At 40.3% G+C, this 16115-nt stretch overlaps 2 protein-coding genes across 3 annotated transcripts; both read right to left on the reverse strand.

Annotated features, from left to right (window-relative positions):
- Nucleotides 1-627: 627 nt before the first annotated feature.
- Nucleotides 628-10551, reverse strand: LOC115442254 (splicing factor 1). Its single transcript, XM_030167262.2, has 15 exons — nucleotides 10150-10551; nucleotides 8756-8860; nucleotides 8488-8620; nucleotides 7809-8154; nucleotides 6640-6715; nucleotides 5512-5664; nucleotides 4863-4969; nucleotides 4257-4423; nucleotides 3797-3955; nucleotides 3297-3413; nucleotides 2987-3158; nucleotides 1846-1917; nucleotides 1673-1761; nucleotides 1461-1512; nucleotides 628-1309 (listed from the first exon to the last, which is right to left on the reverse strand). The coding sequence occupies exons 1-15, from the start codon at nucleotides 10350-10352 to the stop codon at nucleotides 1191-1193; spliced, it is 2070 nt and encodes a 689-aa protein (XP_030023122.1). The 5' UTR covers nucleotides 10353-10551; the 3' UTR covers nucleotides 628-1190.
- A 2595-nt stretch (nucleotides 10552-13146) lies between these two features.
- LOC115442267 (histone H2A.V) lies at nucleotides 13147-15324 on the reverse strand. 2 transcript variants are annotated; one of them, XM_030167278.2, is made up of 5 exons: nucleotides 15103-15324; nucleotides 14882-14959; nucleotides 14579-14692; nucleotides 13883-14083; nucleotides 13147-13692 (listed from the first exon to the last, which is right to left on the reverse strand). In XM_030167278.2, exons 1-4 carry the CDS (start codon nucleotides 15103-15105, stop codon nucleotides 13889-13891), a joined length of 390 nt encoding a protein of 129 aa, XP_030023138.1. In that variant the 5' UTR covers nucleotides 15106-15324; the 3' UTR covers nucleotides 13147-13692; nucleotides 13883-13888. The 2 variants fall into 2 exon arrangements, with proteins under 2 accessions (XP_030023138.1, XP_037296934.1); XM_037441037.1 differs by having other exon boundaries at nucleotides 13147-13709.
- Nucleotides 15325-16115: the final 791 nt, after the last annotated feature.

The following is a 16115-nucleotide window of genomic DNA, read 5'->3' on the forward strand; positions in this document are numbered from 1 at the left end:
TTATAACGCTTGGTAATCCGCCTGCATAATGCGCCGTGACTCAGATCGCAGCCTTACGCGCATAAAAATCATGTATCATGAATAATGGAGCCAGCGACGATATTACAATATTTATATTAGTGCATATCGTCGCTAAACAGAGCAATCTTTTCCTGCCGAAAACTAAAAGATTTATTATCCATATTTCGTTTCTTTTAACTTTCATCGACTATCCCGTCTATTGGTTGAGTGTGCAGTCCCCGGACTAATACCGTTTACGATAAACTGCTCATTAGGAACCCTTCGCACATTATGATTGGCGAAGTGAGTACAAGCTTAGGACACACATAATTGTAAGTATATCCCTCCTCGCCTATAGCCAGCGAGGAGGGCTACATAGAACCCCGAGCTGTTACCCCGGGGAGACTTACCGTGTTAACACTTCGTTTGCTTTAGGTCTAGTATTACTAATGCTCTTTGCAAAGAACTGTGACACTGAACTATGCTCTCACTGATACATAATATTATGTATTCCTTATTCTACGATGGATACTAGTGTTTGAGAGACTACATAGATCTTAGTTATAAAATGACTATTATAGTTTTTATGATTGTAATTTAGTGGCATCAGTAAAATAAAACTCGAAGTGGTATATTATCATTTATTCAGATTAAACTTATTTATTTATTTATAATTAATAAAATTAGTGTAATATTTGCGTCACTAGTGACAAAGGTCAGATTTCATTTAATGGTCCTATGATCATTACTCACGTAATCCAACATCCGGGGTGACAATCACTATGTAACCATCCAGCTATCCAACCACCCACTATTATAGTACTGACTAACGCGACATTAAAACATTACGTTTGTATCGCACGGACACAGTAGGATCTAAAACAAATTATACAACACCTGAGGTATTCATCTCAGCAGTAATTTTCGGTATCAAAAAAATAATATAATTGTGTTATAATGTACACGTGGCATTTGAGCACAGACGCTTGCCGGCTTAGAACAGAACACCAAAGAATTTTCAAATAGCATAATTTTAAATTAAGGTTTATGACTTGAATTTTTCGACTCTTCGATGGACGAACGGTCGATTGGCGGAGCGAGAAGTTGTTTTTTTAATAATTGATTTGAAAAATAGTTTGTCATTCTGTCATGTGGCGTGATGAAGCCCTATCGAGGCTGGCGCCTGCGCGTTACGCGGAGGAGACGGGCGGCGGAGGCGGCGGCGGCGCGAGGAAGGCGGGCGGCGGCGGCGCGCCCCACGGCGGCGGGTTGAACCCGCGCCACCCGCCGGCGCCCATGCCCACCACACCTGCAACAACACGCACAGTACATATCTCATCATATTGTAGTGTTACAAAAACTAACACTTTAAAGTACTTGAAGTGTTTTGAATTACTTTATAATAACCTGTACTAAATAACTGTGTATATAAGACATTCTGAAATAAATGCATGACTTACCAGGCGGCGGGGGCATGTTGGACACGTTGGAAGGCGGACACAGTTTATCACCCTGCGAACAACACACAATAACAGAATTAGGTGTTCAAATCAATGTGAAATAAATTTGTCCGAATTTATAAATCTGGTAAAATTCACATACAATAGAGACATTTTATTATTAATTGTAAGAGCAAGTTGTGATTGTTTGTATGAATTGAGTAGTAACTGACCGGATGATGCTGTGCGTGTGGTGGCGGCGGCGGTGGGAAGGCGGGCGGCGGCGCTCCCGGCGGCGGCGGCTGTGCGCCTGCGCCGACTCCTGAGGGGAGACGAAAGTTTAGTTCAATATGTTTAACAGTAATCTGGTTGTGATATGCAGTAGTGTTCCGAGGCGCGTACTCACCGAGCCAGGGCGCGGCGTGTGCGGGGTGTGCGGTGGGCGGCGGCGGCGGAGGCACGAACGAGCCCGGCGCGCCTGCAGACAACATCACATAATGATAATACTATGTCATATTTAAACATTACTACTTTTGCTAAGCTTATTGATGAGGCCTTTGAATGATGAGGTATGTTTGTTGTAATACGTAATATGAAACAAGACATGTTTAGAATATTTATATCCGCCCAGAAAGCAACCACTGTATACAAGGTGTAAAACCCGCCATAGTGACCCACTTCAGTGTGGTGCGTTTTACTATCAGCCTGTGTACACCCTGTTTCAAATAGGGTGACATAATTGTGTCGACTGCCGAGGGGAATTATCTCTTATCAGTTGACATAGTTTATATGGACTTTACCGCACTTTTTTTTTTTATTATTATTTTGGGCTTATTGCCCATTCTCATTCCTCTGATGTATTTCAGAGATTATTGCTTTCTATTCTCGTTTTTACTATTTTTAATTTCTGCGCTATTCCCTGTGGGTGTAATACTTTTATTTTTCTATGTGAGTCTTTATCTTTTCTTATATCTGCCGTATTTTCTATTTTATTTATTATCTGTCTATTACATGTTTTATCCTATTTATCTGTTATTTTTTATTTACTTTATTTACTTATTTGTTACTTATTTCTATTTATTACTTGTCTTGTTATATCTTTACTATACTCAATAAACTTGTTTCTCATATTTTCGTTTTCTAGTATTTTACTTAGATTCCTAGTATTTATTTCTATTTTATTTTCCAATTCTGTCCGGCTGCGCAGGTGCACCGGGCTCTCGCTCTTTTCCGGGTCACAGATGCATGTCGGGCTCTCCTTGCACTTGAATCGGTGTAAGTACTCGGAGAACCCGCACTGCCCTATAAACACCTGTGTCGTGAGCGGGTCCACAGGTATCTTTCTGACGAGCCGGTATGCCTCCACCGAATTCGGGAAGAAGATCTTTGTTGTCGAGGCGGTCTCACCCTCGATATATCGCCCGTTCCACTCCTCAATCGACTCAAGCCTGATTTGCCGCTTAAGGAATGAAACGGGACGACTTTACTGCACTTACCATCAGGTGCAGTGAGGGCACTGCCCTGCACGTATAAATAAATAGACCGACCTGGCGCAGGCATGATGGCGCGCTGCGGCTGGTTGGCGGCGAACAGTGAGGGTGTGAACCGTCTGGCGCTATTCCCTCCGCCACCCCCGCCGCCGGCTCCGCTGCCCGGGCCTGTCGGTGGCGCCTCGCCCAGCTCCGCCATCAGAGACATGTACTCCTCGTCGATCTTAGCCTGCCAAATATAAACAGGGATTGTTTTTTTATAGGGTGTGGTGTAAATCATTGCAACGGTATTAAAATTATTAAATATGTCTGATTATTTATTTGGAACACTTTTGGAAAATGATAAGAATGTTTCTGTGTTGCGTACCTTGTCGGCAGGTCTTGCGTGTCCGGGCCGCCTGGCGCGGCAGTCTCTGGCGATGTGTCCCGCGCCGCCGCACGATGAACACACGATGCTGCCCGTCACGTTCGGCTTGTCGGGACACTGGACACAACACACATTTACTTTACACTACACGAATATACACTGGAGTTATAACAGTGTATGTTGGCCAGTTTTAAGTTAGTCACGAGTCACGTTGCAGAAACACGAATCGTAGTTTGGGTAAATATTTTACTTCAGACTAGCCTAGTCACGCAAACTGTACTGAACTGCACTTGTACAGGAATTGTCCATAAATAGGTATAGCATATACTATAGTAACAAAATAATTTACATATCAGAAGTAAAGATATACATTTTTTGTCACTTATTATTATATTAAAGTATTTATTTGCAAGTATAATTTTAATTACTTGCAAGTACATAAAGTTATTTATATTGTATTAAGTAGCAAAATGATCATATGTAATGTGTTGAGTGTTTACCAGCCACGTCTTGTGGTCGGTGGCGGAGCAGTTGGCGCAGCGCACGGCGTCGTTCTCGCGCAGCGTGCCGTTGAGCTGCGCCAGCTCGCGCAGCTGCATGCGCCGCAAGTCGTTCTGCCCCTCCGGCACTTCCACGCCCTGACGGATCACCTCCTTGATCTAAAACGCAACATGTGTCGTCAATAACAAATTTTAGTAGCCGAGGATTGTGATTATATTGGTATAGAAGGTTTAGTAGTTATAGTATACTTTATAGTGAGATCATGAATAAAAATAATGCCCCTCGTAGTTCTATATCGTAAATATAAATGTATTCAACATATACAGTGAAAATCGGTTGTAGCGACAATGAAGGGACCACCGAACCGAAGGGACGTTACTATTTAATCGTTATAAACAATGCTTCGCTATAAAAGGAGCCGTTATAACCGATTTCTACTGTATATGGGATTAGACATACCTTTTCGACGGCCTTCTTGACGCAGTCTGCGTTGGTGGCGGTGATGTACGCGTGCAGCGGCTCGTCCTCGCCGGGCAGCGGCTGCCCGTCCTTGCGGCCCACCTTGCCCTCCTTCACCGAACCCTTGCCGCGGATTATTATCTTAGCACCGGTCTCTTTCTCCATCGCTGGCAAACACATACAATTTATTAGGTGATTTCTAACTGTATGTAGTGTTGAGAGAATTTGCATACTTTAAAATAAAATGAGGGGATTCCGATACCAGTTACTTAGTAATACACAAAAATGTTATAAATGCTTCGTAGATGAATTTCTGCCACGTTGACCAATGTCAACGGAGATCAGCCAGGTACGCAGGACATATTATAGTGTACAAGCATGTGCGCAATACACAGGTGCACTCTCTGCTCCTTAATTCTCGCATTCCGCTGAGATATACCGAGAGGACCAGAAAGAGCTCCAGGACAGGTCCAATCGCTTTATGTGCTTACTCAAACATTAACAACAAAACAGATAAAAGATATTGGCAAGGTAAAATATTTTTACAAACAAAATTAATTACCAATCACCGTCACTATAAGTTTGTCAACATAACATTTCACGTACCTTTTAGCGTGTTCCCACGTGGTCCGATGAGCAGCCCCACGAAGTTGATGTCAGGGTGCTCCTCCTGAGGGATCATCACCTTATCGTGGACACGGATGATCGGTGGCCTGGGTACATCCATATTATTATTTAGTGTAACAGTTGGACAGGGAGAAAACTCAAAATGTTTTGTCTAAATAGTTTATTAATAGTATAGGAGAAGTGAAGAAAGGAGAGCTACTTCAAAAATATATGAAATAAAAAGGAACAGTATTTGATTGTTGTAAAAAAACTGTAAAGATATAAATCGACTCGTTATTATCAGAATAATTTACAGTTTCAATTTGTATAATATCAGACATATTAGGTATTAACATTTTTTTTTTTCATATGGATATGGCAAGTACCCCACTACACCTGAAATTAAGTGGATTGAGATCTAACTGAATCATATATGCAGGTTTTTTTTAACCGGATATACACAGGCTGATTCCAGAATGCTACATAATGATTGCTGCTGGCACTTTGCGCATTTGTGCAAATATTTGCGTTATTTGGCCAATGTAGTATCTTACTACTTGTACACAAAGTCGATATTGCTCTGTGGAAAAGGGGCAAATTTATTGAATACACCAGATGAATTATCAGCATAAAACAGTATTGTGCGTACTTATAGTCAGGCGGCGGCTTGAACTCGGGGTTGACCTGCATCATGCGCTGCACGAGGCGGTGGCGCTCCTCCTCGAGCTTGCGGCGCGTGCGGTACTCGCGGGTGTTCAGCCGCTTGCCGTCCGTCGAGTAGATCGGCTCCGGCGACGGCGACCTGCGGACACCTCGGGTGAGCTACTGGCCGCACGGGGGGCAGGGCCGACCGCTGCGGCGCATCGGCGTGCTACTGTCGCCACGCCATAGCTCTCGACATATCTTTTATAGTCCTTTAGATTGAGCTTACTAGTTTGCTGGAAAGTTATAAGCGTCACATACGCCTGTCAGCTAATAGTAACAGTGCCATTAAGAACTTTAATATAAAATGGTATTTAACTGCGCTCGCTATGTTGGCACACATGCAGAGGCAGTGGCGACAGTGCGGAGCGCCGATGGCCGCCCGTGTGCGAGGCTGTGCGAGCGGCCGGCCACCTAGTCTACCCCTAGCCCTAGTGTCGACCTAACGCGCTGAGAAAAAAATAATTGATTAATTTCAACCTGAAATTTTAACGAAAAGGTCATTAGCCCTGAAAATAATTTAATTATTACTTGTCGGAGCTGAAAAAGGTTATCAATTATTGTTTTCATTAGTTAATTGAATGATTAGTGCAGTCTGTACGTGACCTGCAAAATGAAGAAAATAGCGCATTAGTAGCTCGAAGTGGCTCGACGTGCGACCGAGTGTGTTCACTTACACTTAGAGGACGGATCAACACAGCCGATATATTGCATCAGAATCTTATGTATGTATGCAAATAATAATTATCGAGTTGTGAATGAATGACACTAAAGTGCGCGCGCATCATTACGTGTGGCCTTGTGATGCTGATTGACCTCGGCAAATTCGACTTTCAGAAAATTTCAAAAGTTGCTATATACTTAAACGGAGACTTAGTTCATCGAAGAACTATTAAGGCAATCTCAGATCGATTATTATGTGCGTTTAATCGCGGCGGGCCGACGACGTCGCGTCGTGGCGGTAGTCGGAACGTGCCGGCTGTGGATGCAAACAATAATAAGTAGGATACTGCATTTGATACTTAGTGCGAGTTGGCCGGCGAGCGGCGGCGACGGTAGTAGTGGAAGTGCAAACCTCTCCTCGATGTTGGCGGGGATGCCGAGGTCGCCGGAGCGCAGCTTGCGGCTCACCTCCTCGATCTGCAGCTGCACTGTAAGCAGCGGCGCCGTGGCGACAAGCGTTAGCTCGACTGCGCTGCGCCGCGCGTCCGCGTCGCGCCGCCGCCACACCGAGCGGGCGGCGGCGCGGACGCGCGGCTGCAGCGCGCCGAGCTAACGGACACAGAACATTATATTAGTTATAGACACGCGACCGGCACCGCGTCCTCCTCCCGGCTGCCGGGCCGATTGCGCTGGGGTAATACTATATTAAACGGACCAATGCAATCCTGCAAATGAAGGCCACTTCGTAATTAGATACACGGAACAGAGAGTGTGTCCTGTGCTGCAGCGCCGCGCATGTACTGCGCGATTGGCGCTTTACAGGTCACAAACTCCGATAACAAAACAACTAGTTAACACTCGAGAAAAAACCCCAAGTACAGAGCGAGCCCGCTCGCCGCTCGCTATCGCTAGTCAGACTCATTAACGGTGCTATTATAGTATACAATTTTGGTATATCAACCTTTGTGCATGTTGCTATGTGTCAGACAGATATACAAGGGAAAGCACTGAAATCAGAGGGTACTGAACACACATCTATACTGAATATTTTACTACATTTACTTTTTTTTATCACTTACGTAACATGCTTTTCGAGATGACCAGTGAATTGCACCTGGTTCCAAGATACATTGTGATGAGTTCATATAAAAAATTGTCTACATAGGAACTAATTGATATGTCTTGATGGGGCAAATATACATTATGTTATATGTGTGGTTTGTCGGACTATTCACAACTAACCCCCTTATTCATAAACGTTTTTTATCTAACGACCGAGTAAGGCTGTGATAACAAGTCTGTTTCTCAGTGCTGACGGCATGGCAGTCTTCACAGTGCGTAGACGTAGGGCCGTTGTGATTGGCTAATATTGAACACAACAATAATAACCAATCACAACGGCCCTATGTCTATTTCTTAGTGCCGTTGGGCACTGAGAAACAGGCTTGTTATCACAGCTTTACTCCGTCCTTAGATAAAAAACGTTTATGAATAAGGGGGTAAGTGTTTATATCTATGACAGCATCGTCGAATAGAGCGTGTGGCGCGCGGCGAGCGAGCGCGGTGCGTCGGTGCACTCACATAGATACTGCTCCTCCTGGTCGCGCGTGAGCGTGGAGGGCAGCACGGTGGGCAGGCCGGGGATGAAGGTCTTGTCGTGCTCGGAGCCCATCCAGCGCGTGCGGCGGCGGCGCGCGCGTCTCTCGGCGGGGGTCTCGCCGACGGGGCCCTGGCCGTCGTCCGTGTCGTCGTCGGGGTGGTGCTCGGGCGAGTGGTGCGGCGCCTTGTCGCGGTGCCGCGCCTGCAGCTGCTCCAGCTTCTGCTGCACGGAGGTGGGCGGCGGGATGGCCGTGGCAGCAGATAGCGCCGCCGCCGCCGCTGCCGCCGGCTGCACCGGGGCTGCGATGCGACGCTGGGCAACATATGTCTGCCACAGTCACAATTTACATCATTAATTAACTCTCAGGGTGTTACATATTAATTATTCAAATAATATCGAATATTTATCACATACATAAAAAGATTAATTAAAAAAATATGTTACTAAATTAAAATGTCATTATAACTAATAGCTATATAATTTGTTACATAGGTAAAAAAAATAAATAGCTGTACTCAATATAATAAATGATTCATTACTGTACAACCCAGGATTTGAACCCGGAATCACAAGCAGTGTCAAACTGCGAAAACAACACAACTACGCCGCTGAGGCAGTTGCAGTATGCACCAAGTAAGAAAAATGAAGATAAATAATTACCTGAGCAACAGCAGCGGCGGCAAGTATCGCGGCCTGGGTGGCGGGGTTGATGGCGCCGTTGGTGGTCACTTGCCGCGCTGTCGCCTTCGTCGTAGTGCCCACCATCTGGTCCAGCAGCGCGATGGTGCCATCCCTATGCACAATACACAAAATTCATTTTGTCTATCCTTCATGGTGAAAGTATTGTTGTATTAAAATAGAATACTTTCAAATATGAATGTATGAAATGTCAGCGGTGTCATTGCAGTTTAAGGTATGTGCCACTTACCTGTCTTTGGACTTGCGTCCACGACTGCGGCTGCGCGTTCGGCTACGCGTGCGCCGCTTTTCCTTATGACGTTCGCGACTGCGGCTGCGCTCGCGCTCCTTATCTCTACAAATATTTCTATCTCACTTTAATATGTAAAACCTTGACAGTTACTGTTCCAAGGTTGCATTAATAACTATGTACCACATGTTATGTGTAATAAAATATAATATCGTGGCCTTCAAAGAAAGTTATGGATATAAAATTAAATGAATCATCATAGAGCTTTTGTCAGTGACAACTTTATAAGATTGTCAGTTATTTGTATAATATGCTACATTAACTAGAACTATATTTTCAGTTTGCTCAATGTTCTAAAGTCACAAACCACATTTAACAAATATATTCTGCCTTGTAGTTATTATTATGAAACTTGAATTGCCTTTTACAGCATCTTAAAATGAGTAATAGACAGTATTATTAAATTAGTAATTATTGAGTATTATAAACCCTACACAACATATTTTAAGATAATTATAAAATTACATTTGTAACAGAGATATACATTAGTATGTCATCATGAATTATTATATTTGGATAGTTTTCACAATGATAGAACATAATTACAGGAAGATCATGACAGACATTTTGCACCTTTAGTAGAGACGTCTTTCTATTTATTAATTGTAAAATATTGATGGTATATTTGTAGAATCTTTGAAGAGTGTTATTTTTTTATTTAAATACTGCAAATATGCTATTAATATTTCAGAACTATAAAAAATACCTCTTGAAATTATGGGAAATGTTGTGTTACAATTCTCTCCTAAAACCGTTGATAATATGTCTGAAAACTTACAACCAATAATTTTCTATACTGATTGGATTTTTGATGGGGCAATAAAGCAACTGCTTTTACCATTGTCCAGAAATCACAATTACTGTGTTTGTCATAATTTGAACCAAAGGGCAGCACTTAATTTTTTTGATTTTTTAAAAATCTTATTCAAGTAGATGGTGCTGGTGTCACAAACAGTTAGCACAATAGAACATCACTATGGTACTAATACAGTGGATTTAGTTAGGTAATCATTATTATACCAAAAAAGTCCTCATAGTTAAGTGAAAGTCCTTTAACATGGACATAATCTCCGAACAGAGAACTCAGGGATTAACAATCATCGCGGGTTAAGAATAAACATCATCAAATGTATATTTTCATGTTTTTACATTTTCAAGCTAATCAAATCATAATGTTTACAGCTGTTATATTGAATTATTACAATCACCTTCGAAGCTGTTTAATCCTAGGTCTTTGAAACTTGACAGCGGTTATGAAGCAGCTCTAGTTTTACTCCGGATTGGTAAAAATTCAGCGCCAGCCCGGTGCTTGGATATAATAGAACATACGTTACCTCTTGGACGAGCGGTGCCTGTCCCTGTCTCTGTCGCGATCTCGGTCGCGATCGCGTTCTCGGTCGCGCTCCCGGTCCCTCTCCCGATCCCTATCCTTATCGCGGTCCCGCTCGCGGTTCTTATCGCGGTCCCGATCCCGTTCCTTATGTCTGTCACGATCACGGGACCGCGAACGACTACGATCTCGATGTCTTGAGCTCATTTAGTACAAGTCTCTATAATCAATGCAACACTTTACTCTGCCAGTGATATTACCACGAAAATACTTAAATGCGATAAATATAACGCAAAACAATTGAAATAATTTTGTATTTAAAATAGTATTAGCGAGTTCTGTAAGAATTGACACGATACAAACATGAAACAACTCACACAAAATGGCGGCTTTGCATAATTGACAGCAGATTGACAGCAGTCCAGTGTTGACAGATTACTATTTTCATTTTAAAGAATCTCTATGGTCAATCCAAAATACAAAAAAAGTAAAGCTGTACGACAGATTCAAACCTCCAAACCCTTTATACAAGCTTTTGATCGTGGCTTTGCTCTGATTTTGTTTTTATGTGACTATATAGTAACTATTCGTCTAAGAAATTATTCGTCTAAATTAACATATTCGATTTTTGTTGGATTTCTAAAAGTCGGATTGCTTATTTGTCTGGCATATTGTGGACTGTAAACGTTTTTTTATATATTGCTCATTTCCATGATATATTCAAATATTTCTACATTTATGTTACGACTCGGTCTTTAGTGTTAGATTGCAAGTTACAAACAAATCGGAAAGAAAATATGTATGAGCTGATAATATTCCACAGGTAAATTTTCCTGCAGAGTTATCATGTTATATGGTTGTATACTCATAAAATAACTAGATATTTAGAATACGTTTTTAAATTACATTAACTAACTTATATACTTCACATAAAACGTGAGGTTCTTTCGTTGTATTTTGCATAAAATTACATTTTTTTCCATTACTCCAGTAACAACTTGTAGTTATGGATAATGAGAACATATTTGTTATTTCAGGTACTGGACACAATATTTCAAATGGAAATATTGCAATTCGCATTGCGAGGCGAAATTGAATACCGTAACAGACATTCACATTATTTTTTATCCGTAGTGCTTTATAAGTAGCTGGCTTATCTAGTTGTAACCGTCCCTATACTTAAAGTTAAAATGCCGCCTAAGTTCACTATTTTGTCTCCCGCTTTGCTATAGTGGGAAGTGGACAGTTAATATTTCAAACTCCTCCCTATCTTTCTATTTGATTTAATTTCATTGCGGGATAAAGACAAATGTGTGTTTCTTGAGACTCGCTGAGCTTCACCGCTCAGTGTCATAAAATGCATGCCACTGCTGATCCTGGCTTACAGGAGTTGTGGTGGGTGTTAAGGGGAGAAAGTCTCTATGAACCTGCCATTTTAAGTAATTTGTATATATATTTATTTAGGACCATCAACAAAGCTTACAAAAAAAATCATTTCATACGATTCATTTATATGTACGTAAATATGATTACATTGTCATTGTATGATGTCCTTCTAGCTTATGCTTGCGACTTCGCCCGCGTGAAAGTTTTCTGTGGTAAAAGTCCAGCTATATTTTTTCCCAAGATAGAAATTAGCCTATGTCCTTTCCAGCGTCTCAAACTACCTCCATACTAAATTCTATTGAAATCTGTTGGGTAGTTTTTGAGTTTATCGCATGCAGACAGATTTACATATTTTAGAACTAAGAATAATCCCGTAACTCTTACGTAGTATACAAACAGAATACAACCACTACGTTGTAGTATATTACTTACTCTACGGCGTAACTTGAAACGTTCACGCAGCGCACGCAAACAGAAACTATATAAAGAATCATTTTTCCCCGTTTTTGTATCATTTTTTATTGATGCTCCGCTACTTTTGGTCACAGCATGATGTTACATATAGCCTATAGTCTTCCTCAATAAATGGGCTATCAAACACTAAAAGCATTTTGTATTTAAAATAGTATTTCCTGAGATTAGCGCGTTCAAACTTCCGCTTTATATATTAGTGTAGATTATGACAAGCGAGAAGATAAAAGGGAAGTAAATACGTAAAAAAAAAATTACGCCGGTGGGGCCATATAGCTACAACTGGCCTTAGTAGGACCCAGTAAGTACTGATTTCAGGTGACACGCGTCCCTTGGGGATAGATTTTACCGGAGTAATTTTTTCGCCTTATATTCCTTTTTGAAATACTTACTTACCTAGGTGCCTGATACATTATTCTAACATCCAATTCTGCTAATCCATGAAATCCAATGCACCGAGCTCGTCTCAAAACCGCATGGCGCCTCCTTAGGAACTAGGTGGTAGCTAAAACTAGGTAATTTGTATAGGCGATAGGGATCCGATAAATATTAATATTAAGTCAGTCCCTGTAAAATCGGATAACTAATAACCAGACTTTTTATATTCCACTCTGTTGTGTTTAGGCAAGATTTTATAGCCCACATCAAAAAATAATTAAAAGTAAATAAAGACTTATCACTCGGGATTAGTTCTAAATCAGGTACACAAATGGAGTTTAAAAAAACTTATTGTTCAGCTTTATTCTACAGGCCCAGTAACACTCGGGAGTTGCTGTGTTTTAAAAACTAAAATATTTATTTTATTTATAGATTGATAAGACATCCGTCAGTCTTGCTATAGTAATAGGCATGAATGGCCCTCTTAATTACAGAACTTCTCTATCATTTTTAAAGAGCAGTTTCCCAGAGATGTCTTACAATGTCTAGCAATTTCATGGAGATTAAGGTACATAGTACTCATACTAAAATTATTTCAATTCCTTTTGGCAGCAGCAATGACACATTAGAAGTGTTATTTTAAAATACCATACTCAAGATATATTTTTCACAATTTAATTCCAGATGGTAGACATCTATTATCTTATGAGGTGTAACACTACAAGTATACGAGTAACTGGAAGAGTTAAGTAAATAAGAGACAATGTCAAGTAAACAAACATCAGCTCTTTGTCAATATATTTCAAAGATCAAAATACATTTCTTACAACTTGTAACAGTTCAATCATACCAAATTACAATTTAGATCAACATTATGTATTCAAACTATTGCTAATACAATGTCACTTAAAAAAATACAAAATCTGCAAATAATGACAACAGCTTAGAGCTTAAACAAAATCCTAAATGATTTGTAACCAGTGGAAAGTGTGTTGTTTTGTGGTGACCCCACAATTATTATAGTGACAGGGCACAAGGCATGCAATGCCGCACCATACACAATGGCTTACAATATGTCCCACAAACAGAAATTAAACTTAATTCTAATACAATTATATTTAAATCTCCTTAACACTAAAATATGTCTAGCACTTACAAACTACAGATTTAGTCCAGACCAACAGTTCTCTGGAATCACTCCACTGTCCATGTCACTAACTTTAACATCAAACTATGTTTACCAATAAGGATGTAGAGGTCTGCGTAGAAAGTGCTTGGAGTCAAATGCAGTATGTGTTGGGGTGTAATTGGCCTGCACACAACATACAGCTTTTATTTACATTATGATAGTGATACTTATATAATGAAAACACATTATACCCAGATGAACCACTATCTGAATAACAGTTTTGTAAAACATTACAACCTCAAAATGGCCATAATAACAAACTCATTATGACCACGGTTTTCAATAGAATGTATTATAATATGAGTCGTTTTACCTAGTCTTAGACAGGTGCTCCAGGGCCGCCCTTTTTGCCGATGAGCGACTTGTGTATGTGTGGGATGACACCGCCTCCCGCGATCGTCGCCTTGATCAAGCTGTCGAGTTCCTCGTCACCTCTGATAGCAAGTTGTAAGTGCCGCGGCGTGATACGCTTCACTTTCAAGTCTTTCGACGCGTTTCCCGCCAATTCCAACACCTATACAACGAATACATAAGTAACATTTTTATTGTTTAATGAATAAGATAAAGACGAAAATATGTATAATTAGTGATAAAAACAAATAACCTGTAAATAATTATTGATAGTAATCCAATTTCTAACTTTTATTAGTAAGTTTAATAAAAATAGTTAAGTATTGTAAAATGGGTAATTAATTTAATTTCCAAGTACATATTAATATTCATATAAGGAAATAAGTAGATTTAAACAGGTTGAAATATTTTGTCACGAGAAATTATTCCAATTATTATGAAACAAATCATAACCTTTGTTATAAGTTTCCCGCCAAAATCATGGTACTCTATATAATCACACATTTGAAGTGCGTTGTAAACACAGAAAATGCAGAAATTCACTTATTATAAAAAGCAGTAGCAGTAAATGTAACGCAACATTCTAGAATAGACTAGTAATTTGATTTTATAATTGCACAGTTGCGGTTGCCGCCATATTGGGCGACGCGTAGCTTACCTCGGCTGTGAGATATTCCAGAATAGCTGCCGAGTATACGGCCGCCGTAGCACCGACGCGTCCATGGCTAGTTGTCCTATTTTTAAGATGCCTATGAATTCTTCCCACAGGGAACTGAAATTACGAATTGTCACTGTATTACAAAACATTATTGATTTTCTCTCCCTCTTTACGAAGGACCGCCGCCATACTAGACTAATCATTCGAATTATTTAATTTTGTGAAATTTTGATACATAGCAAATTGGGGATTATTAGGGGCTTGTAAATTCCTAAAATAAATTAAGAAAATTATTCAAAATACCTGCAGTCCTGCTCTTGCTGATCTCGATACTGCTTTCGTCTTAGCTTTACCAGAATCCTTGCCCGCTTTACCACCAGCCTAAAATTGACGAAAAATCCGATTAATTTTGCTTCTACGAAGTTGAAACTTCGTCAGTAGGTGTATCACATCACTATCTTTCGAATCGCACTATAAAATTTCCACAACACTGACTGATTTTCACGAATTCTTGAAAAACTCACCATTTTGAAACGTGTAACACACTATGGCCACTACAGTGAACAACCAACACAGGAAGGCGCCAAGCCAAATCACTAGATAAAAGATGGCTGCGCCGCGGCGCTCGCATCAACAGTATGGCCAACCAATCATGTATAACCGGAAGTGGACTAAAATACAAACAACTCGCGTGTTGTCCAATCAAATGCGTTCAGTTATGGCGGGCGAGTGATTGTGCCTGCACAGTGCTGCCAAGCGTAATGCAGCGACAACGAAAGAAAACAAATTTTTCGACATGGCGTTTCATTTAACGCACATATTTATGATTATAAATTAATATTATATAAATAAAAAAAATGTACTCAGAACACTAAATAAAAAAACAATAATTTTAATGTTAAACGCACTAAAATGTTAATCCTGTTCACATTGATATGGTTTTTTACAGAATGCAGAATAAAGGTCAATGGACCTTGTCTCTGTAGAAGGTCTGGAGATGTCGCCACATAATAATTATTATAATTCTTAGTGTTACTTTTTCAGTCTGCCCTATTCTCAGTCCTATTCGTATGTCAACAATGATTTTATATTCTATAGGCTAATTGTATTGCACTTGTACCTGTGTACACAGCTTTTTTTAAGCAATTAACATTGCAGTATTTTATTGCTACCGTTATCTGAACAGGTGTTTTATGTTTTTACTTATTCCGTATCATAGGACATAATAGTGTCGGTATTATGTTCATGCCATTACAATGTGGAAATAGCGCAAAATATTACAATAAAGGTTCTGATATAAAAAAATAATGTCTTATCTGATTAAAACCTCCGTTTAGGGGTGTCGTCCTCAGCAAATCGTATTAGAAAGACCCACACGTAATTTTGCCCAACTGGTCGTCCAACCATTGACTTCCTCTCGTTCACAGTACCGCTAGAGGACGGTGAATTAAAATGATATAATTATAATAGAAAAAAAAGTAGTGCTTTGAGTAACGAGCTTGCTGTTCGCCTCATGGTTAGCGGTACGACCGCCCAT

Source organism: Manduca sexta, chromosome 21 (genome assembly GCF_014839805.1).
Source record: "Manduca sexta isolate Smith_Timp_Sample1 chromosome 21, JHU_Msex_v1.0, whole genome shotgun sequence".
NCBI classification, from domain to species: Eukaryota; Metazoa; Arthropoda; class Insecta; order Lepidoptera; family Sphingidae; genus Manduca; species Manduca sexta.